This window comes from Syngnathus leptorhynchus, chromosome 15 (genome assembly GCF_054491065.1).
Source record: "Syngnathus leptorhynchus isolate UIUO chromosome 15, UIUO_Slep, whole genome shotgun sequence".
Taxonomy (NCBI): Eukaryota; Metazoa; Chordata; class Actinopteri; order Syngnathiformes; family Syngnathidae; genus Syngnathus; species Syngnathus leptorhynchus.
The window spans coordinates 3,138,272-3,163,993 of record NC_141209.1 but is presented as its reverse complement, the minus strand read 5'-3'; the positions used below and the strand labels follow the sequence as shown (position 1 = coordinate 3,163,993).

The 25,722-nt window shown below is 42.2% G+C and overlaps 4 protein-coding genes across 6 annotated transcripts; 3 read left to right on the top strand and 1 right to left on the bottom strand.

Annotated features, from left to right (window-relative positions):
- Positions 1-632: 632 nt before the first annotated feature.
- On the top strand, positions 633-9,332 carry LOC147045141 (tyrosine-protein kinase fyna-like). Its single transcript, XM_085931634.1, has 12 exons — positions 633-881; positions 3,365-3,627; positions 4,717-4,813; positions 5,006-5,104; positions 5,250-5,353; positions 5,573-5,722; positions 5,794-5,958; positions 6,030-6,209; positions 6,744-6,820; positions 6,943-7,096; positions 7,166-7,297; positions 7,988-9,332. The coding sequence occupies exons 2-12, from the start codon at positions 3,375-3,377 to the stop codon at positions 8,194-8,196; spliced, it is 1,620 nt and encodes a 539-aa protein (XP_085787760.1). The 5' UTR covers positions 633-881; positions 3,365-3,374; the 3' UTR covers positions 8,197-9,332.
- A 648-nt stretch (positions 9,333-9,980) lies between these two features.
- Positions 9,981-11,663, top strand: LOC147045140 (E3 ubiquitin ligase TRAF3IP2-like). Its single transcript, XM_085932543.1, has 7 exons — positions 9,981-10,066; positions 10,128-10,265; positions 10,426-10,604; positions 10,794-10,942; positions 11,106-11,210; positions 11,324-11,398; positions 11,479-11,663. The coding sequence occupies exons 1-7, from the start codon at positions 9,981-9,983 to the stop codon at positions 11,635-11,637; spliced, it is 891 nt and encodes a 296-aa protein (XP_085788669.1). The 3' UTR covers positions 11,638-11,663.
- A 327-nt stretch (positions 11,664-11,990) lies between these two features.
- Positions 11,991-23,582, top strand: LOC147045139 (uncharacterized). 2 transcript variants are annotated; one of them, XM_085932305.1, is made up of 28 exons: positions 11,991-12,155; positions 12,781-12,963; positions 13,053-13,136; positions 13,217-13,321; positions 13,391-13,546; positions 13,618-13,773; positions 13,835-13,978; positions 14,228-14,446; positions 14,539-14,583; positions 14,660-14,707; positions 14,783-14,809; positions 15,342-16,847; positions 17,207-17,257; positions 17,354-17,488; positions 17,646-20,576; positions 20,643-20,738; positions 20,805-20,846; positions 20,934-21,005; positions 21,068-21,115; positions 21,299-21,337; positions 21,408-21,476; positions 21,604-21,669; positions 21,741-21,791; positions 21,868-21,912; positions 21,986-22,018; positions 22,087-22,116; positions 22,183-22,206; positions 22,281-23,582. In XM_085932305.1, the coding sequence occupies exons 1-28, from the start codon at positions 12,146-12,148 to the stop codon at positions 22,364-22,366; spliced, it is 6,501 nt and encodes a 2,166-aa protein (XP_085788431.1). In that variant the 5' UTR covers positions 11,991-12,145; the 3' UTR covers positions 22,367-23,582. The 2 variants fall into 2 exon arrangements, with proteins under 2 accessions (XP_085788431.1, XP_085788430.1); XM_085932304.1 differs by having other exon boundaries at positions 20,640-20,738.
- A 1,203-nt stretch (positions 23,583-24,785) lies between these two features.
- Positions 24,786-25,677, bottom strand: LOC147045138 (fatty acid-binding protein, brain-like). Of its 2 annotated transcripts, XM_085931345.1 has the most exons (4): positions 25,510-25,677; positions 25,268-25,440; positions 25,091-25,192; positions 24,786-25,008 (listed from the first exon to the last, which is right to left on the bottom strand). In XM_085931345.1, the coding sequence occupies exons 1-4, from the start codon at positions 25,580-25,582 to the stop codon at positions 24,958-24,960; spliced, it is 399 nt and encodes a 132-aa protein (XP_085787471.1). In that variant the 5' UTR covers positions 25,583-25,677; the 3' UTR covers positions 24,786-24,957. The 2 variants fall into 2 exon arrangements, with proteins under 2 accessions (XP_085787471.1, XP_085787470.1); XM_085931344.1 differs by having other exon boundaries at positions 25,268-25,582.
- Positions 25,678-25,722: the final 45 nt, after the last annotated feature.

The following is a 25,722-nucleotide window of genomic DNA, read 5'->3' as shown; positions in this document are numbered from 1 at the left end:
ACCTCCTTAAATAAAAAAAAAAAACAGTGTCGTGAGTGGAAGTTACCCATAAGTGTATCCCACATTGCATCTTGAAAAGTGTTGAGCAACTATGCTCAGTGAAAACAAATATGGTTCATTGTGCAGACACAGAAAATGCTTTTCCATTTTTGGCTAAATAAATAAATAAAGAAAGAAAGAAACCAGAGCAGCCCATTTGCCAACTTTGCCCTGGATTCTGTCACCTCAAACCAGGGTAGAGGAGGGGAAGAGGAAAAAACGGAAGGTGGAATATGCTCCCTATTGTAGCCCTTGATAGGCCACATCAACTGTCAATCAAATTTTCCATCCGCAAAGTTTGATTGTGTGAAGCAACCAGAGACAGAGCGGTTGTTTTTAAAATAAAATCAATTTTACCAACGCAACGTTTTCTCAGCGTTTAAAATTATCCTACTTGTATTAATTCTCGTTGAATATGTTGTAAAATCTTCTAAAAGTACAGGTCATATTTTATGTGTCAAAATTGGCAACTTTTAACCACGCTATATAGCTTTTATTTATTCCTTAGTCTTTACTCCGAAGGTCCAAACCGGAAATAGTATTTGTTATTAATGCTGTCTTGACACTCTCTCCCCCCCCGCCTTCGTCACGGGCGTATGTACGCACGGCAGATCCTGGGGCTCCCGAGTCTGCTGTGACGGGAACCGCTATTCTCTCTCCCTCTTTTTCTGTATCTCGTTTCCGCCTGTTACACTGCCTCTGGGATAAAGGAGGAAAATCCCAGGGACGAAGCCGAATAGTCACCGGCTGGAAACTCCGATGGATTAGTTTTAAATCCCCCCTCTCCACACCACCACCACCACCACCACCACCACCCTCACCACCCCACCACCTCCTCTCCGGTAAGCACGTTTGGTTTATTTTTCTCCTCACGAGTTGCATTTCAATTGCTTGCACCGCCGTCAGTTTTTTAGTTTTTCAGATGTGAGGCGCATAGCGCAGAAAATAGTGATGATGTTTTTGCAGTGGGATTCAGTGGATGGGGGGGTTCTTATGTTGCAGCAGCTGGGATGGGGATGCACTGCAGTCAGAGCCGCGTTGACCGCACAAACAGCACACAAGGCCCCCGCAGACAGCCTCCTGTTGATTTAGCTGCAAATAATTGCCCCCGATGGCCAATCAAATCGGACTCCTAATCGGGTTATGCATGTCAAGTGTGTGCAAGGGCGGTCCGTCCATCTTTAACTGGAATCAAAACAGTGATGAGGAGGAGGAGGAGGATGACCGGATAGACAGAGCGACGTGCATGCAAACATAGCAGAGTAGCAGGAGTGGAAAAAGTACTCACTGTATACTTAAGTAGAAGTCCAGCTTTTAAAAGGGTGTGTACTGATTTCAATACTTTATATAAGTAAAAAAAAAAAAAAAGGTACAGACTCCATCCATCCATCGCAGAATTTGATCAATTCCAGTGTTCTTTTCTCATATTTACAAAACGCTATCCTCCGTTTTTCACTCACCTATTCACTATTTTTGTGTTCAAGCCAAAGCCCTGTCTAATGGAAAACTGGTGATTTGCTGCCACCTAGTGGCATCTATAGGCCATTCCATGCATTCATTCATGTATTAAAATAATTCAATTTTATTGTATGATCTTTATATACTACAATTAATTTTTTTCTCATTAAAATACACTGACTCAACGCTATATTTTGGTGTTGGTCGTTATGGTGGTATTATGGGCTGGCTCGCCATTCACAGATTCTGGACTGACTTTGTTAAGAAGGCCCGTTGGGCTCGATCCTACACATCCACTTTGTGCGAAGCTCAGCTGTGAATATCTTTTTTTATAACAAGCTCTTTTCATGGTCATCACTTTGCAAGAGCAACACTGGCCGGCATTGTCCGGCTAATCTTGTAGCCCGGTGAACTGCAGCCATTGTCTTCTTGTTAATACACTGAATGAAGTCGCTTGTCTGACACAAGCAAATATTGTAACTATTCGGTGGGGCGGTGTCGCCATAATGGAGGAGATTGTGGAGTCCGGTCAACACGCGGCCTGAGAAGTGACGGTTGCATTTTGATTTTGCATTGCGGAATCGAATAAGGTCACAAGTGACGTCAGTGGATGGGGGCGGGGGGGGGGGGGGGGTTGACCTCAGTCATGTGAGTGCAAAGGGACCCCTACGCTCCAAACTGACGTTTGCAAAATGACTTATGATGACGCAGTTTACTAAGACCACAATAACACTGGTTAAGTGTGTTTTTGTTTCTCAATTCAAGGTATGGCGTACCCGTGAAGTATGCCGATACCAGCTACCGATACTTCAAGTAAAAAGTCCATTATCTGCTTATTTGAGCAACGCATATTTGGAAAAATGCAGCTTTGTGTGCGTTATTCTTTTCATCTGCAATTTCCATAACTGCTGCATCACTTGAAAAAAAAAAAAAAAAAGTTTCAATTTACTACAGTACAACAGAAAGACAAGATGTAAGACATGGCAATACTTTTAAACATGAAACACTTTTCTTGAAACTGCTGCCAGGGACCAATGGAAGAAAAACTTTTTTTTTGATGTTGCGGCAATGTTAAAGAGATTAGTCTCAGTGGCCTCCTCCGCCGAGCTGAGCCTGCGGACAGTTACACATCAACGACGCCATAAAACGGAGGATTTATGAATTACGACAATGGCGGCCATGCAAAAAGTGTCACAGTAATGAGATTCGCAGTGGCAATCTGCACAATTCCACGCTATTAGCAACTTTTCTCTGCCTTTTTTTTTTACACACGATTCAACACTATGTGACCCTGACATGACTCGCCGTTTAATTTACGATATTGACCTCGCCGCTTTACCATAAATGGACTTGTATCTCATTACGGCTCCCGGGCACATACCTAAATGACTGCTTTTTGTTTCAGTGAATTAATTTCCACTTTAGAATGGTAAACGGCTTTGCATTGAAAATCGCAGCACATTTTATTACTTTTCTAGCGTCCTTGGGCAAAAAAAACCAACAAAAATACTAGTTTCACCCTACAAAAATGCAAATGGGTGAATTCCTAAATCTGAAGGGGGATGACTATTGATAATCGCCACCTTGCGCAATCGAAAAAGCAGAACGATGAGAGCGAGAGTCGGGAATTCAGTGTCACCACATTTTGTTCTACTGTGTAATTAGTTGTGCCGTGTAAAGTCTGGTGTTTAATTTCAGCCTAATTGAAAGATTGTTCCGACGACCGGCTCGGAGGTTCCGAGGAAGCCGCTGAAATAATGGAACATTGAATCATAATTTCCCCACTGGTGTTGGCAGCCATTCTTTCACTTTGCCCCCCCCCCCGTCCTTTTGCTCATTCCTAATTTTGCGTGTGTCTCCTCCTCAGAAGCCAGAGAATGGGCTGCGTCCAATGTAAGGATAAAGACGCAGCAAAACTCACCGAGGGACGAGACGCCGGTCTCTCGCACCATCCGGGTTATCGTTATGGCGCCGACCCGACGCCGCAGCACTACCCGCCCAACTTCGGGGTCACCACCATCCCCAATTACAACAACTTCGGCGGAGGAGGCGCGACGCAGGGGGTCACCGTCTTCGGAGGCGTGCACACGTCCTCGCAGTCGGGCACGCTGCGTTCCCGAGGAGGGACGGGTGAGATTTCATCTGCAAAAAAAAAAAAAAAAAAACGACAGCCAGCAGGGTTTTGACAGCTGTTTTAATTTAACTTCATCTTAAATGAGCGTCTGTGCTCCCCAATTAAAATGCTTGTGAAATTTTATTTTCGAGGTATTCCCTCAAAGGCTCGCATAACTTAGTGTTGCTTCTAACGACAACAAAGAATGATGGGAAAACCTCCACCAAAGACTTTTTCTGTCCTAAAATTAGCATCGGCTCGCTAAGTCATGCACCGGAAATGTGCTGGAAAAATTTGTCTAAAAGCGTTTTTTGTTTTTTTTGCATGAAACCATAAAGCCAAACCATAAACTAAAGTCCAGAAGTCAAACCCAAGTCGGAGTGTCGTCTGCGTAAACCAAAATGGTGGCCTGGCTTTGACTATTTATACCAGCTTCCACCACTTCCTGAAGGCCAGAAGAAGTCCGCGGAGTGTCAAGAACAAAATGTTGACTTTACTAAATGGAACTCAAAATGCCATATGTCAGCAAGTTCTACTTATAGCGGCACATTGCAAAGAACTTTAACCTTTTGCTTGCCGCCTTGCAGAAACTCACAAAAATCGATTTCAAAAGTCCCAGTAGCGTCATCTACTGCATCTGGTGGGTCACTGCCCTTAAAACAAACAATTGCAACCAGATGACCTTCTGTCGGTGGTTCCTTCAAGACCTGCTGATTCAATTACAAAACTATTATAGATCTATAACGCGGGATAAAAGGAAACACTAATCATAAAGATCAGAAGCTGCGTGTAGTTTTGTGAAATAAAGCAGCAAATAAGATCAAAAGTTTAAAAAAAAAAAAAAAAAGTGGGAGGCTTTGACATATCAAACAACATATGTTCAGCATATGGAGCCACCTAATAACAAAAAAACCACAAGAAAAAGCCAAACATGCTAAGGCCAGACTTATCACCAGGCCTGCGGATCTGGCACCAGTCTGAACCTTGACCACGTCTCTGATCCTCCTCCAAGACTATCATTAGCAGGACATCCACAAGCCAACGTTGAGGAGAACCTGCCACAAAAGTCCATCTGCATATCGATTCCTAATGGGTTTGTCTCGCAGGGGTGACGCTGTTCGTGGCGCTGTACGACTACGAAGCCCGGACGGACGATGACCTCAGTTTCAGAAAAGGGGAGAGGTTCCAGATCCTCAACAGCACGTAAGCTTGAAAACATCTGCGGGAATAGCGCTGGAGGGCGGAGCCCCTCATCGCGTCCAAAGGGACCATTGGCAAAAAAAAAAAATAAATTCTAGTTCACAAAATGGATCAGAATCGGAGGACAAAATGAAACTCCACTTTGAAGAATGTGTCGACCGGTTCCTAAGACTTCCTGTCTGTCCTTTCCTACAGAGAAGGCGACTGGTGGGAGGCCCGTTCCCTTACCACAGGTGGAACTGGTTACATTCCAAGTAATTACGTCGCCCCGGTGGACTCCATCCAAGCCGAGGAGTGCGTAGAATTTTTTTTTTTTTTCTCCTCCGCCCTTTTAAGCATGGCGTTGACAGTCATTAATATTTCAGGCTGGGTCTCACAACACGTGCAGCGAGAAATGAAAGAAACGTTCAAACGCTTTACGCTTATTTTATTTCTGCAGCTGGTATTTTGGTAAACTGGGCCGGAAGGATGCCGAGCGGCAGCTGTTGTCCAACAGTAATGCCAGAGGCACGTTTCTCATCCGGGAGAGCGAAACAACCAAAGGTACACGTGCCGCCATTTTTTTTTTGCCTATCAAGAAAATTAATTGAACATTTCCAGTATTGCTGGAAATACAGAAAATCAATTATCTGGCCTGATGCCAAGCATATTTCGAAAGGGGAGGCCGGTGCCCCTGTGGGCCCCCCCCTCTAGCACCGTCAGTGCAATTTAACGACAGGTGGCTTTTAAAGCGATCTTCTCAATGTGTGGTCTCGATTCCAGGCGCTTACTCCCTCTCCATCCAGGACTGGGACGACATCAAGGGCGACCACGTCAAACACTACAAAATCCGCAAACTGGACAGCGGCGGTTACTACATCACCACCAGAGCCCAGTTCGAGACACTCCAACAACTCGTGCACCACTATTCCGGTGAGCTTCCGCCGAGCGTTGACATTTGGAACACCTTCATAGCGCCGCCGTCTCCTTCGTGTTTCGGGCAGCCAGGGCGGCAGGATTGTGCTGCCGGCTGATCGTGCCCTGCCACAAAGGCATGCCCCGTCTGACCGACCTGTCCATCAAAACCAAAGACGTGTGGGAGATCCCCAGGGAGTCGCTGCAGCTCATCAAACGCCTCGGCAACGGGCAGTTCGGCGAGGTCTGGATGGGTAAGCATTATAAAAAAAAAAAAAAGAATTGGTGATCAATATAGATAAATAATCTGAGATTTTTTTTGCAGGAACGTGGAACGGCACCACCAAAGTGGCGGTGAAGACCCTGAAGCCTGGCACCATGTCACCGGAGTCCTTTTTAGAAGAGGCTCAGATCATGAAGAAGCTGCGTCACGATAAGCTGGTGCAGCTCTACGCCGTGGTTTCCGAGGAGCCCATCTACATCGTCACCGAATACATGAATAAAGGTACGGCGTGGATGTGACATACTCGTAATCCCCCCCCCCATGTGACGTGTACATAATACATAAACGCATGCGAAGCGGCGCTCGGGTTAGAGCGATGACAGCAGGCGGTCTTGCAGAGCATTCTGTCGCCACAGCAAATAAAAAATCTGGGCCAATAAAGTGGAACTTTAGTGGCGCCGATCCCAGCACTGATCTCACATCGCTTGTTTTCTTTCTGGCTTTCTGTTCTGTTGTTTTGGGTCAAAAGGCACGCAAGTCAAACTTGATTTTACGGCAGCTTTTATCCGAATCGCCGGCTTATTAAAAAAGGAGAATGACATTTAATAAAAAATGGGGGTCATGTGAGGGGAAGGCTGCCATAATAATTGCACACAAAAAAAATTTCATTTCAGAGCTGCCAAATACTGAGAAACGTAAATACCAGTCACATGATTTGCGACTCCTCCCACAGGACACGACTCGGCCAATCAAATCATTTTTTCAAAGGAGATCAATATAAACAATATTGTGCGTTTTTTTTTTTTTATGTTTCAGGGAGTTTGCTCGACTTCCTCAAAGACGGAGAAGGCCGATGCCTGAAACTTCCGAATCTGGTGGACATGGCGGCTCAGGTCTGGCATCAATGCGAAATATTGAATAAGAATTTGTAAAAACCCAATTTTGCAAGCTTACAACTCAAATGCCTACAAAACAGTTTCCGTGATGAATAATTAACACAGAGTCGACTTCCCAGGTGGCAGCTGGCATGGCGTACATCGAGAGGATGAACTACATCCACCGAGACCTGCGCTCGGCCAACATTCTGGTCGGAGACAGTCTGGTGTGTAAAATTGCCGACTTCGGTCTGGCCCGACTCATTGAGGACAACGAGTACACGGCCAGACAAGGTAAACAAAACAGTAGTTTAAAAGAACTACCACCTAAATTTCACAAATTGACTTTTCCATTATTCACAGGAGCAAAGTTTCCAATTAAGTGGACCGCGCCCGAGGCGGCTCTCTACGGGAAATTCACCATCAAATCCGACGTGTGGTCTTTCGGTATCCTGCTCACGGAGCTTGTGACCAAAGGCCGGGTGCCCTATCCAGGTACGTCTGATGGGATTTTTTTTTTTTTTTATATATTCATGAGTCACGCATGAGCACTAAAAATCTGCCTTAGCGTCAGACTCTAAAAACAGTACAGCGTGTTGCATAATGCACACTAGCGTCATCCATAAAAAATAAAAGAAAACATGCAGTAGTCCACTAGTAAGACCCGAATCCCCCTCTAGTATTCCAGTCCTTGTAATCCTCACCAAATGCTCTTTTAGTCCCTCTTGTACTCTACTCGCCAAAGATAGCTGGAAGCGAAACCAAAAAATGGGTTCAACCCTCTAAAAATAGACTGTGGACCAATTTTCCGTGTTGCCCGCGAGTGAGTTTTTCATGAATTATTAAATGTGGAACTGTGTGTACTTCACTCCAGTGACGAGATCCCGTTTTTATTCATTTTTAAACTTGATCAGCTCCAAACTCTTGATTGTGTCAGATCTACTTTGAGTTCCATTCCAGGATGAGAACATAGAACCATCTATAATGCAATATTTGTGTGTTCCATTAAGCTGACCTACATTACACAGTGAACATAAAACAATATGGAGCCACAACGATCCACTCCGGCCTGAATACGTTTTTTCTTTCCGAAAATGACGCCATGCTCCAAAGTGCTCTTTTTCCACCAACACCATTTTTTTTTTTTTTAATCAGACTGCTAAAAGCCTCACTTCACTTCTCCAGGCATGAACAATCGCGAGGTGCTGGAGCAGGTGGAACGAGGCTACCGCATGCCGTGTCCGCAAGACTGCCCCACGTCGCTGCACGAGCTCATGGTGCAGTGCTGGAAGAAAGACCCAGAGGAGAGGCCCACCTTCGAGTACTTGCAGGCCTTTTTGGAGGACTACTTCACTGCAACCGAGCCTCAATACCAGCCGGGGGATAATCTTTGAGTGGATCTTCCACAACTGTCCAGCAGAGAGAGCCAGAGATCTTGCTCGCACCCAGGTCACTGTTTAAAAGCTGTCTCCTCACCTCTTCCAAGACATACACACATACACACAGAGGTAAGATGACTATCATGAAGGAGATGGGCCTGCCTTGGATGCAAAAAAAAAAAATACAAATAAAATAACGACAGGGGAGCTGTGTGACTTGTACAAAGTGTAAATACAAAAATTGCTTGGTTACTTCTTTCTGTTGGTTCCATTCAACATTCTAATTGTTTTTCTTTTTATATTTTTGGAAAACGGTTCATTCAAGTCCCAATGAAGGAAGACTTCAAAGATAAATTAATGTTGATAAAAATGTCAAATGAAATTTTGTTTTTGTCGAATCCCCAGCGTAATTGACGCTCAACATTTTCAATGCACACGCTTGGATAAATTGTTGCAAAAATGTTGTTGTTTTTTTACTTTTTTTTGTGTTGTTTTCTACCAGGTTAATAGACTATTAACATGACTACTCCATGTAGTACTGCAACTACTGCTCTTCCTCATTTTCTCAAGGAACTCTGTACTATAAAAACCCATTCTTGCCTTTTTCCTCTTTAGTAAGACTCTGTAAGGATTTCCCAAACTGGATCCATACCTAAACTTCACAATTTAATAGGAATTAACAACACGATGTGCCTGCTCAATGATCAATAACTGAAATCCCAGAATGATATTTTAGGTCCCTGCCGCCAGTTTGGGAAAGTTCGCTGTAAGGGAAATGCCTTCTATTAATTGCCTCGCAAACTCTTCCACCCCGCACCGTCACAAAGTGCAAATGCAAGCAAAAACAAAAGAGAGGGAGGAAAAAAAACTGCCACTCCAAAAAAAAAAAAAAAAAAAAAATGCCAAACGTGTTCGAGACCAAACATGTTTACATCTTTTCAGATCCTTTTAAGAGCGGGTGCCTGCGGCGCTTGGGAGCGTTCCATGCCAGCCCTTCCTTGTGTGTGTCTTTTATGTTGCTTTATGTGTCGTTATAATTTATTGTCTGTCCAATTACCTGTAAATGGTTTGAAATTAAAAACAACAAGAAAATAGTGCTCTCCTTGGTGAGTCTCATTATTGCAAAACGGATACCGAAATGTCATTTTGTTTTCTTCCCCCTCTGGGCTCAACGTCAATCACTCAAAGCCTACGTGACTGAAGCGACCGCAGCCTGTATGCAAATTAGCGAGAAAGTGTCTACCAGCCACGAGAATAATGACGGATGACTTTTAATTGACTGTCATAAATGATCAATGATTTGAGTTGTTTGTATGGCTTAAAAAAATGCTGAGATTTTGGAAAAGCATATGTGCATTATGGGAAAAAAGAAAAATACTTTTGCTTAATTATTGTGTATTTCCTTGTCAAATGGTCCCATACTAAAATAAATATGGCGTAAATGTCGGATATAAAAACAAGACATATTTTCATGAATGTTATTGTTTTTCAATTTGTATGTATTGAATAAATGTATAGTATTAAGATTATATATTTTAACATTTTTAATTTAATTAAAAAAAGACTTACAATTTTTTTTTTTTTTTTTTTTGCAAACCGGTTCTATTCTGATTTTATGTTTTGCTTCAGTAATCCATCTTCAGACAATATCTGACTTTTAAGTTTTGTCCGCATTGTAGCCTTTCTAGACGATCTGGATTAGCGACAGCGGTTTCGAAACCTGGGACGTGGATTTGGGCGTGGAGAATTTGCATAAAGCAGCAACACAGACACGCGCATGCGCGTTAGGAATGCAGCGGATGGCGAGCGAGCTCCGCTGGAGTCTGTTTGCGGTGATGTACGAGGCGAACAAAGTCGAGCGTATTTCATGGATGTCTTCAGACAGGTAAGCAACTTTTGGGAGTCATTAACTGATTATTAGTGCTGATAAATGTTCTCATTGTCAGATTGGAGGATGGAAACTATCAGGAGGAGTTAGAGGAGCAACTTGAACCTCCTTTGCCGCTCAAATCTGAAGATGAGGGTGATGTGACCCAACATTTTTGTCAGCGATGTCAAAGCCTAGCGCTACCCTCCCAAAACTGGTAACGAGATGGCGACAAATTTGATACTAGCCTGTACATTTTGCAGTTCTGACTTGTCATGAAGTACAAATCTGGAGTAGATAGGGGGGCTTAGAAGTTTGAGCAAGATTTGAATGTAGTTTCTTTCCACACATTCTGCAACATTTGCGTTTTGTGTCAGGATACAACGTCAGGTGTCGCCAAGCGTCTCGGTGAACGTGCCGCATTTCTCTGTGCCGCCCGATGAGCTCATATCAAGGGTCAGCGGCGTGACCTTACCGACGGCGGCGTCCTCCTCCGCCACTTCGTCAGCGGCCTCGCACGCGCCGCAGAGACGAGGAAGCTCGCCAAATGAGTCGAGTGAGTCGTGTTGTGGTTTGGCACGCGACATCTTTCATTGTGTCACTAACAGCATACGCTTCCCAGAACTATAGAATGTCTCTCTCCATGTTACGTTAGTTTATCTTAAACCAGGGGGGACTGATTGAGACAGAAATAATCGATGCATTGAATGAAAGACTTTTTGATTTTGATTGATTTTGCGGTCAGGAAAAATCTTCATTACCTGCTCCTCGGACTCATCTTGTGAGATGATGGCCTTTGTTGACTTTCTGTCCAAACATGGCTTCCAAGCTGCCGTTGACGGGCCCCTTACAAACATGGACGTCACAACCTGGGAGGACACGATTAGGAAAGATGTAAGTTGAAAGTTCCCCAACTGTCCACCAGAGGGAGACAGACTATCTGCTCGCACCCAGCTGACTCTTTAACAATCGATCTCGTCACCTTTTGCAATCATCAATTATTGAAAAATTAAACATGATTGCCATTTTTTATTTTTATTTTTTACGTTTCCTGCAGCTATCCACGCCCATCATTGTGGCCATCAGTCCGCGCTACAAGGCCGACATTGAAGGATGTGTAGTGCACACCCACGGTCTGCACACTAAATACATTTACTCCATGGTATGACATGAGATAGAAAAAGTCCACACACCCCTGTTCAAATGCTATTTTTTTGGTCATACTCAGGATCGGGGGCGTGTATTTATTTATTTACTTTTTTTCTTTCTTTCAAGATGCAGCATGAATTTATCCAACAGGGCAGCTTGAACTTCCGCTTCATACCTGTGCTGTTCCTCAACGCCTCCCAGGTTAGCCAGGTTCTCTTCCACATTATTTTGAATGACGACATAGCTTGCTTAATATTTGTCCATGCCGTGTCACGGTGCAGAAAGACGTTCCGGGCTGGCTTCAGAACACTCGCGTCTACCGCTGGCCGCGGGACACGGACGACCTGTTATTGGGACTGCTGAGGGAGGAAAGATTTGTTCCTCCTCCGGTGCATGGGGAGCTCACACTCATCGTCACACCTGTGGCTGCCACACCTTAAATCCTACGACGTCTTGTATTTCTACATGGAGGACAATTTAGGCAGATAATAATTTTGCAAAATGATTTATAATCTTGTTATACTTTTAAGAAAAATCAGGAATAAAACATTTGATTTGCTTTGTCATCTCAGTTTGTTTGACTATAGTTTTGTCCCGCTAGAGGGCGCACTTTCCTGACAAGTCACTTCACACCTCTCTCCTACACCCCCACTGTTGACCTCCAAAAAAGGTGTGTGAGAGCTGCCGGGCTAAGAATAACCCATCAGGGGGTAAAGTTACATCTTAGTGTTGTGTTCTGTGTTCAAAATCAACCGGGCCCACCCCGTCCCTTCCCCTCGGTCAATGCCTCCGCACTGGCAGCTCCACATGCACCCATAAAGTGCACTTGTTCATGCTTTTTAGTCATCTTTTTCCTTTTTCTTGCCTACAAAGAAGTGATCAGTTATGGAATAATTGACTGGACCGGACTTGATTTCAAAAGGATTGTAACAAGAGAAAGTGATCAATATGGCTGACGGTAGGATTGATTGACATGACTTGTATGTGAGGTCCAGTCTGCAGAACTCTTACAAAACTGCGATTTAAAATATATTAAATGGGCTCTTAAATTGACTCACTTTTTAAATGGGTGGAAAGTAATAATATTATATTAATGGCAGGAACATTATGTAGTAAAATAGTATTACAAGCACATGAAATGTTTTTAAAAAGTGTCTTGTCATGCACACAACAGTGACAGAAAGTTTCAAATGTTGTTGCTATAAATACAAGCTATCACATATCGTGAACATTAGCAAAAGGCTAAGCAGCCCTATGACGCATGGGCTCGAATCTGTATTATTTATAATTCTTTAATCATTTTTAATATAGGACAGGTAAGCGTTGAATAAATCAGTGGATCATGAACTTTCTTGCCTCAGGGAACTGTGAGTTTATAACTGCTGTACGTTACATTAATGGAAACAGCGACGTCTAGTGGTTTGTATGAGTATTGCAACGTTTTTCTCCCAAACTTTCCAATTTTAAACACATCAAATTATTGTATAATCTAATTATTTTGCTGTTTTATTTTATATCTATGAAGCTACAGTATATTTTGTGGAACAAACTATTACTGTTTTTTTTTTCCCCCCCACATGAAGGGGTCAATGGCGCCAGTGGGCCCCCAGCAGCAGAAGCATGTGGCTCGATCAAGTCCAAAGCTATGATGGTGCTGAACAAGCTTCGTGTGTCTGTGGAGCTGCTCATTGCTCTGGCCGCTCTCTTATGCTGGTTGACGGTGGGCGTGGTCATGTTTGACTTTGTGGAGTACAAAGCAGTACCAGGTAGCTTGTCAATCATCTGTCAGAGCTAACGGAATATTAATCATCATTTTTGCATGTTTTTCAAAATTATGCTCGGTTGCAATGTGCAGACATCCAGCACATCATTTCCGACCCGCTCCAAGCTGCGTATGAGGCCGCGGATGAAGTATCCCATCTCGTCAACAAGTTCCAAGGTGACCTCATAGCTTAGCGTTAGCATTAACAGCATCCATCACCTGCTAGGCTGGCTTGTGACATTTCATCTCCTTCCCAGAATGTACACCCGACTTAAGTGACCCCATGTCTGCGGCCACGTACGCAATGGACGAAATAGCCCAAGCCAAAGACAAATTTGTGCAATATTTCTCCGACGAGGAAGGTGTGGAACCGGACACCGTCTTCCTGAATGTGCAACACTTGACGTGTGCGATTGTCCTCCCAAATGCAGATGTCTTCTACCTGAGTTACGTGGATCCGGTGGTGATTAGCAGAAGACTTTTCCATTCCACCAATGACTTTGTGAGCGGGTTAGCGGCGTCCCTCAGGGACACGTTGTGTGCTGCTGTGGATGTGGTGTTATCTTCTATAACACATATCAGTCAAGGTTAGACAACTGTTTGCTGATTCTGAATTTGGGATGTCTCGTTCAACTCTCGACATTTGGTGACTCCGCAGCGTTGTGTTCGGGTACAATGGACTTGAGCTTCATGGATCCGGTTCCGTGGTGTCGAGGAATGTTCTCCTCCACCAATGACTTTGTTTGCGGGCTGCTGGGCTCCATTCAGCAGTTCTTCTGTGGCATCCTGGACTCTGTTCTGGATCTAGTCAAGGGTATTTATATGGCTCTGGAATTCATGGAAGTTTGTTATTGTTGTTATTTTTCCACTTTCAGGAAGCGTGGACCTCAGCTTTTTGGACCCCGTAGCGTTTGGCAGGAACCTCGTCAGGGTTACAAACGACACTGTCCATAAAATGGCAGACGGCCTGCAGGAAGTGATGTCCGTCACCAAGGACGGCGTGGTTGATATCGTCAACGGTAAGATTGTTTGTTTAAGGTTAAGGGATAGAAATGTCACGACTTGAGACTGTTCTGGATCATCAGGTTCCGTGTAGAATCATCAATCCTGACATAAAATGTTTGGTGCATAATTTTATGATCAGGCAGAAGGAGTGTCCACAAGGGGGCGCAAATGCCAGGAAGCACCACTTTATACAAACTACAACATAATAATCTAAAAATCAGAATTTGACCCCCCCCCCGTCACTAATTACCTCTGATTTGTAGATATCCAGGAAGCCGTCTACTTCAGCCCCTCGGCCGCCCTGAACAGGACCGCCGAAATCGTGGTGGAGCAGTACCAAATGCTTGCCGACGCCATCACCGGGGTCCTCCCCGACGTGACCTTTGACCCTGCGAAAACAGTTGAAGATGCCATGTTGCAGCTGACCAGCAAGAAGGATTTATTTGTGGCCTACATGTCGGCCATGATTGTGGGCGAGCAAGGTGTGTTTTTAAATATTCATATTTACTGTGCAGGTGTACCTAATATAATGACCACTACCTGTACGGAAATTGACATTTATTTTGATTTTTAGCTCAACCAGTCTCTATTCCGCCTAAGGACATCATCCCTGAAAAAGGTTTTTTGTTTATTACAACCCTTCTCTAAATATAAAATGTCAAATCATAATCAATGAAGGAATTTTCTCGATTTAGATGAAAGCGTAGCACCTCACGCCGAGCTGCCGATGGTGAGACGCAAAGGTGAGACTCTCGCTTGTCGTGTAATTACGTGTGTTATGAAATTATGATTTCATAACATATCTTTAAAAAATGCAGGTGAATTTTTGCCACCGTTTGCAAAAGGTAAGACCATATTTTTCAGACAAATACAAAAAGCATTGTTTATGCTGTGAAACCATGAAAGTAGAACACCAAAAAAAATAAACTTTGAAGGTTTCACTAAATTTTAAGCATGCAAAAAAAAAAAAATTATTGATTGACTCGCCTTTAACACATATAAAAGTGTCCTGTTATATGTTTGTGCTTATGTGTGTACACCAAACATAACAAAAGTAGTTTTGGGTGATGTTTCAAAAGTGAACACACCCCTCTGTGAAATGTGGACCAGACGTGTGATTTTATGTTTCTTACAATGTCATGTTTGTTTTTACGATATCTTGTGTACTTTTACTGCATCTATTTTGTACGACAGCTTGCCTCTTGACTTGATGTTGTTCTTTTGTACAAACGGGATTGGGTCATATTGTCTCAACCATGTGACACTAATGTAAGCACGTTGATGTGTGGAATAAAACATGGCCGCCTGTGTCATTCCACCTCATCCCGTCCGTCAATTTGTGGACTGTGTTTGTGACGTGACGAGCTGGTGGTGCAGTTGCAGAGGTGACGGTGATGATGCGCTCGGATGAAGACCTGCGAGAAGACAAAAAAGCATCCCGAGGGGAGGGGGAGGAGGAAGCAGCAAATGAAGAGGACGGACAAGGAGAGGAGGTGAATGACGAGGAAGGTGGGTTGAAAGTGGAGAAGATTGAAGCTGCAGGAGTTGCGTTCAGTGAGGAGGAGGTTCCTTTAGATGATGAGGAGGAAGATAATGAGGATGCTAAGGATGATGCAAAAGAGGATGAAGAGACTCAAACTGGAGAGCAGATTGGAGAAGATGAAGAGTTGACTGCCGCAGTTGAAGATGAGGAGGAAGCAAAAACTGGAGATGATGAGAAAGAAAAGAGCGATGACATAACAAGAGATCAGGAGAAGGAGACACCAAACATGGATGATGAAGAGGAGGAATTAACAACTTCAGTTGACGATGAGGATGAAGATGATGAGGAACAGGAGGAAACAAAAGAGGAGATGGCAGCAATTTTGGATGATGAGGAGGAGAAAACAACTGATGATGATGTGAGCAAAGATGATGAGAAAATATTTGACAAAGAGGAGGAAGCTCTTCTCAGTGCTGATGATGATGAAGATGTGGAGACCAAAGAGGAGGAGGAGATATCAACAATCGATAAAGTTGAAGAAGATGACAACAAAGACGATTCAGACGAGGAGGAGGACGATGATGAAGAGAAAACAACAGCTGATGAAGAGGAGGAGATTCTAACCAAAGATGATCACGAGGAGCAGGAGGAAACATCAACATTAGATGAGACAACAGTAGCTGATGATGAGGAGGAAACTGTTGAAGTTGACAAGGAGGAAGATGAAGACGTTAAGAAAACAACCTTAGCTGATGAAGAAGAGAACACAGCCGTAGATGATCATGACGAGGAAAAGGAGAAAACCACAACATTGGGGGAGGAGGAAGAGGAGGAGATGCAGGAGGAGACCAAAGAGGAGGAGATATCAACAGTAGATGAAGATAACAAATTAACTGAAGATGATTATGAGGAGGAAAAAGATGACGAAGAAGACAAAACATTAACAGAGGAAGAGGAGGAGATTCTAACCCAAGATGAACACGATGACCAGGAGGAGGAAACTTTATTGTTAGATGAGGAGACAACAGTAATAGATATAGTTCATGATGACGAAATAACAGTAGATGAGGAGGAGGAGGAGGAAGAAGATGCTGGCGAAGATGAGACGAGGACATTTGATGATAATGAGGAGGAAGACGTGACTAAAGAGAAGGCCACGCCAGAAGATGAGGAGGAGGAAGAAACCACATTAGATGGGGATGAGGGTGAGATGACAACAGTTGTGGATCAGGAGGAGGAGACAACCATCACAGATGAGGATGAGGAGGATGAAGAGAAGGAGACAGCAACTTTGGAGGAGGACAAACCTTTTGAGAGTGAGGATGATGAAGAGCACGACCTTCATCATGGCGAGGACGACCAAGTTCCTGTTCCTGCACACATGAAATATCCCATCACAGGTACTCGAATAAAAAAAAAAAAAGTCATTTTTCATTCCATCTTGCACATTCTTTTCATGTTCACTCATGAAAACTTTCCTGTGTGGTCAAAAATGGTGACTGTCAATCACATATTTTGTCGTTATTGTGACTTTTGGTTTCTCCCGTTAGCGAGTTATTGCATGACTGCTTTGGCACACTTTTACATTGGATGCAACCCACCCACCCAATTTATTTATTTATTTTTGTTGAAAATCCAGGTTTTGGGACCGGCAGCGAAAAATTAAATAAATAAATAAATAAATAAATAAATACTGCTCACATCATCAAAATTTAATCTGTGTGTGCGTGTGGCTTAGTGATTATTTTCTATATTTCAGTTGTCAAACATGAAACCAAAAAACAGCAGACACCAGCAGTTCAAGTTAAAGGTAATATTGTGATGGCCTTTGTCAATCTCCCAGTTTTCTATCCCATCCCAACACAAATGTTCTATTTTTTATTCCAATATTTATTACTATATGCAGATCTTTTAAAAGAAAAGAAAGAGAAGAAGACACACGTCAAACATGAGGAATCGCTCACCAACAAAACCAGCGAGGAAAAACCAGCAGAGAAGCTCAAAACCATCACAAAACTCCTTAAGAAAAAGACAAAAAAAGGTAAGTTAAACGTTCTTAACCAATCTGGAAATTACATATATTTTATAATATTTAACTATTACATTTATAATATTTTATAATATTAACATATTTGTAATATTTCATTTTTTTATTTTTCAATTCCCCGTACTTAATAATTTATTTCTCTCGCTTTTAGAAGAACCACTGAAGGAGCTGCGAGTAGAAGCAAAGACTCCAGAAAACACAACAGATGCAAAGAAGCCCTTTATAGTCAGGTTCTCCAAAATCACAATGCCAAAAAGAGCCGTGAAAGAGAAAGAAGATGTGAGGAAACCTGCTAAAGAGGAGAAAAAGGAGGAGACTCTGACTGAGAAGATAAAAGAAGAAATAAAAGATGAGGCGTTACACAAGAGGGTGATGCCCAAAACTCTCAAAGAAGTCAAAAGGCCTTCTAGAAAAGAGAAGGAAGTCAAAAAGCATCCAAAAGAAGACAAAGAACCTTCTAAGAAAGCCACAAAACCTCCAAAAGAAGTTAAAGAACCTTTTGGAAAAGAAACGGAAGTGAAAAAAACTCTGAAAGAAGTAAAGAAACTTTCTGAAGAAGTCAAGGAACCTCTCAAAGAAGCCAAAGAGAAGGAGGTAAAGAAACCTCACAAAGTCGAGAAAGTTGAGGAAACGTCGAAGGAAGATAAAAAACCTCAAAAAGAAGAGGCGATCAAAAAAACTATGGAGCTAGCCAAGAAACCACAGAAAGAAGAGAAAGACATCAAAGAACCATCGAAGGAAGCCAAGAAAGCTCCAAAGGAGGAGGCGGGAGCCAAAATATTCCCTAGAAAAGAAAAAGAAGTCAAGAAACTCCAGAAAGAAGAGAAGCATGGCAAAGAAACTTTGAAGGAACTCATGAAACCTCCAAAAGAAGTTGAGGAACCTTCCAAAGAAGCCAAGAAACCTCTAAAGGATGTCAAAGAACATTCGAGAAAAAAGAAGGGAGTCAAGAAGCCTCTCAAAGAAGAGAAAGAGGTCAAAGAAAAAGCTGAAGAAGACAAGAAACATCTTAAAGAAGACAAAGAAGGCAAAGAAATTTTGGAGGAACTCAAGAAATCTCCAAAAGAAGTTGAGAAAGAAGCCAAGAAACCTCTAAAGGAAGTCAAAGAACCTTCAAGAAAGGAGAAGGCAGTCAAGAAGCCTCTCAAAGAAAAGAAGGAGGCCAAAGAACCTTCTGAAGAAGTCAAGACACATCTTAAAGATGAAAAAGATGACAAAGAACCTTCTAGAAAAGAGAAAGAAGTCAAGAAAGAAGACACAGAGGTCAAAGTAACTTCTAAGGAAGTCAGGAAGCCGCAGAAACAAGACAAGGAGGTCAAACAACCTTCCAAGGAAGCCAAGAAACCTCTGAAAGAAGTCAAAGAACCTTCCAAGGAAGACAAGAAACCTCCAAAGGAACTCAAAGACCTTCCAAGCCACAAGAAGGAAGTCAGGAAACCAAAGAAAGAAGAGAAGTCGGTCAAAGAAGTGACTAAGGATGAGTTGAAAGTCAAAGAGGACAAGGTCGTCGTTAGCAAACCTCCCAAAGAACAAAAGCTTGAAGAAGCTAAAAAACCAACCAGCGAGAAGCTTCCCAGAAAACTAAGAACCATCAGTGCATTACTCAAAGAAGTGCAAGAGAAACCACCAAAGGAAGGCAAAGAAGACAAAAAACGTCCTCGGGAAGAAGTCGACAAAGCTCTCAAAAAGGAACATCCTAAAGATGTTGAGAAACCCATCAAAGAAGCAAATGTGTCTTCTGTGATCCTTCAAGACTCCAAGAAACCACTTGAAGGTGGTTCCGAAGTCAAAGACAAGAGGACGTCTTTAAAAAGATTTTTCAAAATCCACAAAGAAGTCACAGAAGAAAAGAAAGCTACCAAAGATGAGAAAGAAGTCAAAACACCTCCTGAAAAAGTGCTGTTCTTCAGGAGAACTTCCAAAGAAGTTCTCAAAAAGACACACAGAGAACTAAAAAATGAAACTGAGGTCAAAAAGCCTCCTGAAGAGGAAAAGGAAGCCAGGAAACATCTTAAAGAGGATCTCCAGAAACAAGAAGCACAAGATTCCAAGACAGAGGAGAAGAAACCACATGAAGAACTTGAAGAGGAGAAAGACGTCAAAAGATCTCTAAGGAAAAAGACAGCGCACCTGAAACCAACCAGACTCCAGAAAGACCTCATGAAACCATCCCAGAAGGTCCATGAGGAGCCTAAACCCGCTGAGGAGAAAGAGAAAAAGAAACCTCCCAAGGAAGTGTTGGAGCTCCCTCAGAAGAAAGAAAGGGAATCTGTGGCAGAAGACAAAGACGTCACGACACCCCTCAGAAAGGAAAGAAAGATTCTGAAACCAAGAGAAGACAAAGACATCCAGAAACCTTCTCAAGAAGAAGAAAGTAAACCTTCTGAGATGAAAGAGGAGAAGAAACCTCCCAAAGAAGAGGACAAAATAGTGACCGGGAGATCCTTAGGAGAGCAGATGGAAGTCAAAAAAGTGATCAGAAGACAGACCAGGCCTCAGAAACCTTCTCAAGAAGATGAAAGTAAACCTTCTGAGATGAAGGAGGAGAAGAAACCTCCCAAAGAAGAGGACAAAGTAGAAACCGGGAGATCTTTAGGAGAGCAGATGGAAGTCAAAAAATTGATCAGAAGACAGACCAGGCCTCAGAAACCAACCCCAATGGAGAAGGAACCCAAATCAACACCTCAGGAAGCCCCAGAGGAGCGTAAACCATCTGAAAAGTTTCCACCCAAAGAACCTCTTGAAGAATTAAAGACACACATCAAAGTAGAAGTTGAAGAGAAGAAACCTGCCAGGAAAGAAAAACAAATCAAGATGGCAGATGAAGCAGAAGGAAGGAAGTCATTGAAGGAAAAGAAACCTTCCAAGGAGGAAAAACCTGAAGATGTCATTTCCAGGGAACCTGAGAAGCCCTCCAAGCAAAAACCGAAGGAATCCTCCAAAGACATTTTGAAACCGTCTGAAAAACAACCGGAGAAGCTCTCAAAAGTTGTCAAGGTGACCACCAAAGAAGATACAATTGACACTTCCAAAGTGGACAAAGAAGTCAAGAAGACTCCGAAAGAAAAAGCCGCCCCGAAAGGTAAATTTGGTCAAACCAAAAGCGCCAATATGATTTTGACTTTTGTCTTTGTTTTTTTTTCAGCAGATGTTTCCAAGAAACCTTTCAGGTTCCTGAGAGTCACCAAAAAGCAAATAGCGCCAGTCCTCAAAAAAGAACACATCAACGTGACAAAAGACAAAGGTATGTCAAAACTCTCGACAAAATGTTTACAAATAATTCATGATTTTTTTTTTTTTCCAATTCTAGAAGTTCCCAAGGTGAAAGCCAAACCAGAACCCACCAAAAAAGGTAGAAAGTGATTTCCATTTTATTATCATGTTAGCAGAAGCTAACCACATTAGCATCTGCACTCATATTGTTTTAATGTGTTGCCAGAAAAAGAAGGTCCTGCAAAAAACATCACTTCGGTGTTGAAGGAGCGAGTTAAAATCGTGCCAATGAAGAAAGGTCATTTCCTTCTTTCTATTTATAAATCGACTGAATTGATATTAATATTTCATTTCTTTCAGTTATCACAAGGCCGGTAAAGAAAATTCAGGAGACACCCGCAAAACCACGTACGCATATCCAAAGCGGTGGCACCACTTACAAAACATTCTTAGCTTAATGCTAACGTGCAGTGCAAAACACCTAAGACAGGCTAACAAAGTTAGCACTGACAGACTAATATTATTAAAGATGGTCAGTGGTTGTTTCGATATTCTACAAAATTCATGATTTTTTTCTGTTTTTATTTAAAGATATTCAAATTCAGACAAAACCCAGCGTAGGCATCAAAGGTAAGTGTTTCACTAATTATAATAATAATAACTTTTAAAAAGTGTGCAATTTTATTTTTGCTGTTTGCAGAAGCGGGGATTGCTCCTAAAAATGCGACTCTAGCCAGAGAGAAAATAAAAGCAGCTCCACTAAAGAAAGGTGCACTTGAAATTGTGTGGAGGATGTACAGGATCATTTTGTGATGCTAGGCTAACTCACGTAATAGCATTCCAACGTTAGGATCTTTCATAAATAACTAATAATAAGTCATTGATTGATTTTTAAGTGTCTACCTCGGTCGAGAAGCCTGAAGCAAAAAAGAGAAAGACAACATCACTTCTAAAGACAAAAGGTATTTTTTTTATTAGACCTCTCTGACAGTGTTTATGTCGTTTTATTAACTTTTTTTTTTTTTTTGAACAGCGGAGCACAAGACTGCCAAAGAAAATCAAAAGCCCACAACAGTGACAAAAGGTACCGTGCTGCGTTTGAGGGCGGCTGTAATTTTCAGTGCCAAAGTTGTTATTGATGAATAACATCTCGTGTTTAGAAAAAGTCGTGGAGAAAAAGGCAGCGAAAGACCACCTGCCGAAAGGTACCAAGCGATTAAATACATGCAGTGTATCATTTTGATTTTATTATTAATAATTCTCTACTTCTATTCATAGAAGACAGAGTTCTTAAAGAGATACAAGAGAAAAGTAGGTTGAGTCCTTTTAGGGCACGTCATCATTTCGTATTATTTACTAACTTGTTGATTTTGTTGCAGATAAATCCTCAAAGGAGGAGGAACCGAAAGGTAAAAAAAAAAAAAGTTGAATGGAGTCATTTAAAGTGTTTTTAACATTGTTATTTTCCTCAGCAGATTCTGATGACTTTGTCCCGGAAGGTGAGTATAAATTGGGAAAGGTGACAGGATGTGACATCATGAGGTGTTGTGACATCACCTGACTCCGCCCACAGACGAGCTGCCCTACTTCCAGTGTTTCTTCGTGGACGAGGACGAAGCCCAGTTTCCGTTCTACGCGTTCTCGCCGCTGCAGGTTTGAGGCGGAGCAGCTGACGGCCGGCCGCCATTTTAGAGCCCGACTCGACTGACTGGAGCGGGGGGATTGTGGACGCAGCCATTTTGGTCACATTTGGTTGAGCTCTCTTACCAAATATGTGCAGCCAATGTCATTCCTTTACTTTTATTTTTTTTCATTTTATTTGAATTTTTTTTCTTTTTTTTTTTAATTGTTGATTTATTATAAAGTTATTTTTTCTTTGTTTTACATTATTTTTTGTTATTTTATTTGATCAGTAATTTAAGTAGTTATTTTATATTCTTTTTATTATTCCCTTTCATTTTAATTTACTTTTCTTTTGACAATTGGTTGAGGAGGGTTACCGCCCTGTCGGTCCCCCCCCCTTTGCACGCCACTTATGAGCATGCCACATATATGAGAGCTCCCAAAACATCCTGATGGACAAAAGACTCCTTTAAAAGTCTGATTATTTAATCAGCACGCACGCCAATGTTAACGTCGGCTCACAGTGCGCCATTTTGTGCTCGTTTTTTTTGGTTGACAGAACAATAACAACTGATTGTAAAAAGCACAAAATGGGGATTGGGAGATTTACATATTTCAGGAAGAAATTGAAAACAATGCTGTCTTGACAGAGGGGTGCCTCATTTGTCAGCAGCCAGACGGCAACAGATGTTGTTTGTCACGTTTTGTGACAATTGACGAAGCCTGAGAGGATCATCCTAAATATAAATCCTTTTTTTTTTTGTAATCATAATAAGTGGGACACGTCTTGTGTGAGTGAATGGTGCTCAGGGTTGTATTGTTTTGTTCCAAACAAACACTACTGCCAATGCTTTGCCATATTTCTGCTGAGATGAATATATTTAGAATGTAATGAAATTTTTTTTGTTAGGTTCAACTTGTGCAATACTACCTGAAATCTGCATGTCAGAGATTTCAAATAGAGAACAGGGAGAAAGAAAGAGTAAATATAAAAAGTCTACACACCCCTCTTCAAATGCTATGTTAAAAAAAATATATTTTGATATATATATTTTTTTAAATAAAGGTACAACTTAATCAAAAATGGATGGATACAGACCTGGCATTTGAAGCGGGGTGTGTAGACTTTTTGTAAATACAAGTTTGATCCCCCATTGAGGAGGATAATAATAGAACAACAGCACCATTGTGTCTGCTCATTGCGCTTGGATTTGACATTCAATAAAAGAGTCACGCAAATGTGTCGTCATGTGGAAGCAAAGTCTTGATTGAAGCTTTCGGTCAGCTTCGTGGGATTGAGGAGCCAAGCGGAAGGAAGGAAGGAAGCAAGGAAGCAAGGATACAAGTGCTTGAGCGAGCTGATTGGACGACGCTAACAAGAACAGGGGAGGGAACACTTAACTAACAAGACATGGAAAAATATAAGAAAACAACACTGACCAAACCAAATATGACAATAATAAGACAAAAATGGATGTCAAAATGATATTTGATTGATTTGAATTTAGTTTTGATCAATTTATATTCTAATTCTAATCACTGTGTTGTAATGTCAGAGCCAAAAATAGAAGAAAAAAAAAGACAAAATATATTTTGTATCGTGTATTCAGCCCATCTGTCCGGTCGAACAAAAATCACAAACAAGCTTCTATTTTATGTGGACCGAGGTCCATGGGTTCACTTCACTCCAAACAAAAAGGGAAATTCTCAATTTTTTTTTTCTCCATTATGGGAACGACTAGACTGAGTCTTTCTTAGCTCTCTTGGCTGGTTTTGTGACAACCTTTTGGCAGACTGCATAGAGACGCGTTTTCAATTGAAAGCGGACTTCCACTCCAGTTAGCACACAACCTTTGTTTGTGCATTTAGAGCAAAGTTGGCAGCTAGAAGAACACAGCTCCAATGCTGAGGATGATTGATTATAGGATTGAATTCATCTTAAGCTTGTCTATCAATCTGTTGTCTTCTTTTTGTGTGTGTGTGCGCGTGCGTGTGCGTGTGCGTGTGTGTGTGTGTGTGTCACGCGATTTACCTAGGGTTGGTCCACGCCATCGCATGTTGCCTCCACGTCATGACACCATGGCCTAAATCAGATTAGTGATGTCACCGCCTCTATCCCCGTTCCAGTTTCTGTGTGTGTGTGTGTGTGTGTGTGTGTGTGCGTGTGTGTGTGTGTGTGTGTGTGTGTGTGTGTGTGTGTGCAGGGGTCATTGCAGGTCGTTCACGCTGCCCGGTCGCGTTGGACCCTGCAGCTGTCACTTGGCAAAAGGCACAGGCTATACCCTGTGCAGCGTTTTTCAATCAGCCACACACACACACACACACACACACACACACACACACACACACACGCGCGCACACAAATTGATTTTTATCTCACCCTTTTTTTTTTTTTAATGACAAACACAAGTGAGGCTTTTATTCAGACCAATGTGAATGAAATGACCCCAAAATATTTAACAATTAAAGTTTTGCTTTATTAAACATTTGCATGTTAAACGCTATACATTTGCTTGAACTTAAAAAAAACACAAGCGCAAATATTTCACGCTCCTGTCTAACAGGTTAAAAATATTAGTAGAAGGACAGACAGACAATAAAAAGAGCAAAGTAGTCCTGTTAGAAAATTAGGCTTTCTCATACGTTCGCACAGCCTGGACGCCATCAAACGTCAAAGTCTGGAAAACAAACAAACAAACACAAATGAAGTAAAAAAAATGAAGTTGCAAGTGAGGTTTCACTTGCATGACGTCATCTCACCATCACCAGCTTCCCATCCTTGAGCTCTCGGACAAATTTGGTTTCTTTGCCGTCCCACTTTTGCACTTGCACAAATTTGTCCCCTTCCATGGTGAAGGTGGACTGTTAAAAAATATAATGCAATATATTGTTAGTCAAAATGATCGATTACTAATTGCATTTTGGTCGTGACATTACTTTAACTTTTCGATCATCGGGCGTGATCTCGTCAAACTCCTCCCCCAGTTTGGCGCTGAGCTCGGTGTTGCGGAACGTGCTCTGGGTCTTCACGACCACTTTGTCTCCATCCTGACTGATGATCACTGTAGGTTTGGTTACGTTGCCCACTTGTCTTGTAGCAAAGCCCACACCTAACGGGAATAGATTTTGGAGATGAAAAAAAAAAACCACCAGAAGATCCTTGAAATGAAATGACTCACCGAGCGCTTTCATGTATTCATCAAAATTCTGGCTGTCCAGCAGTTTCCATGTAGCGCAGAAAGCATCCACCATTTTTGCAGGTTTTCACTCCAAATGGATGAACATGAACCGACCACGCCGCACGAATCAATGGGGTGAGCGTTCTTCAGTGAAGTCCGTTTTATATAGACTTGAGTTGGGAGGCGGGCGCATGAGCTGAAGCGAGGAAGCCC

What these genes read in the sequence shown, in the direction of transcription:
- LOC147045141 (XM_085931634.1), top strand. Translation starts at nt 3,375, where the DNA reads ATGGGCTGCGTCCAATGTAAGGATAAAGACGCAGCAAAACTCACCGAG. An exon ending in TTCCAGATCCTCAACAGCAC is followed by an intron (nt 4,814 to 5,005) that starts GTAAGCTTGAAA and finishes CCTTTCCTACAG; the next exon opens with AGAAGGCGACTGGTGGGAGG. An exon ending in AGGCCGGGTGCCCTATCCAG is followed by an intron (nt 7,298 to 7,987) that starts GTACGTCTGATG and finishes TCACTTCTCCAG; the next exon opens with GCATGAACAATCGCGAGGTG.
- LOC147045140 (XM_085932543.1), top strand. Translation starts at nt 9,981, where the DNA reads ATGGCGAGCGAGCTCCGCTGGAGTCTGTTTGCGGTGATGTACGAGGCG. An exon ending in TCATGGATGTCTTCAGACAG is followed by an intron (nt 10,067 to 10,127) that starts GTAAGCAACTTT and finishes TCTCATTGTCAG; the next exon opens with ATTGGAGGATGGAAACTATC. An exon ending in AAGCTCGCCAAATGAGTCGA is followed by an intron (nt 10,605 to 10,793) that starts GTGAGTCGTGTT and finishes TTTTGCGGTCAG; the next exon opens with GAAAAATCTTCATTACCTGC.
- LOC147045139 (XM_085932304.1), top strand. An exon ending in TGTTCTGGATCTAGTCAAGG is followed by an intron (nt 13,774 to 13,834) that starts GTATTTATATGG and finishes TTCCACTTTCAG; the next exon opens with GAAGCGTGGACCTCAGCTTT. An exon ending in TGATGACTTTGTCCCGGAAG is followed by an intron (nt 22,207 to 22,280) that starts GTGAGTATAAAT and finishes CTCCGCCCACAG; the next exon opens with ACGAGCTGCCCTACTTCCAG.
- LOC147045138 (XM_085931344.1), bottom strand. Translation starts at nt 25,582, where the DNA reads ATGGTGGATGCTTTCTGCGCTACATGGAAACTGCTGGACAGCCAGAAT. An exon ending in CCGATGATCGAAAAGTTAAA is followed by an intron (nt 25,193 to 25,267) that starts GTAATGTCACGA and finishes ATTTTTTAACAG; the next exon opens with TCCACCTTCACCATGGAAGG. An exon ending in AGGATGGGAAGCTGGTGATG is followed by an intron (nt 25,009 to 25,090) that starts GTGAGATGACGT and finishes TTTGTTTTCCAG; the next exon opens with ACTTTGACGTTTGATGGCGT.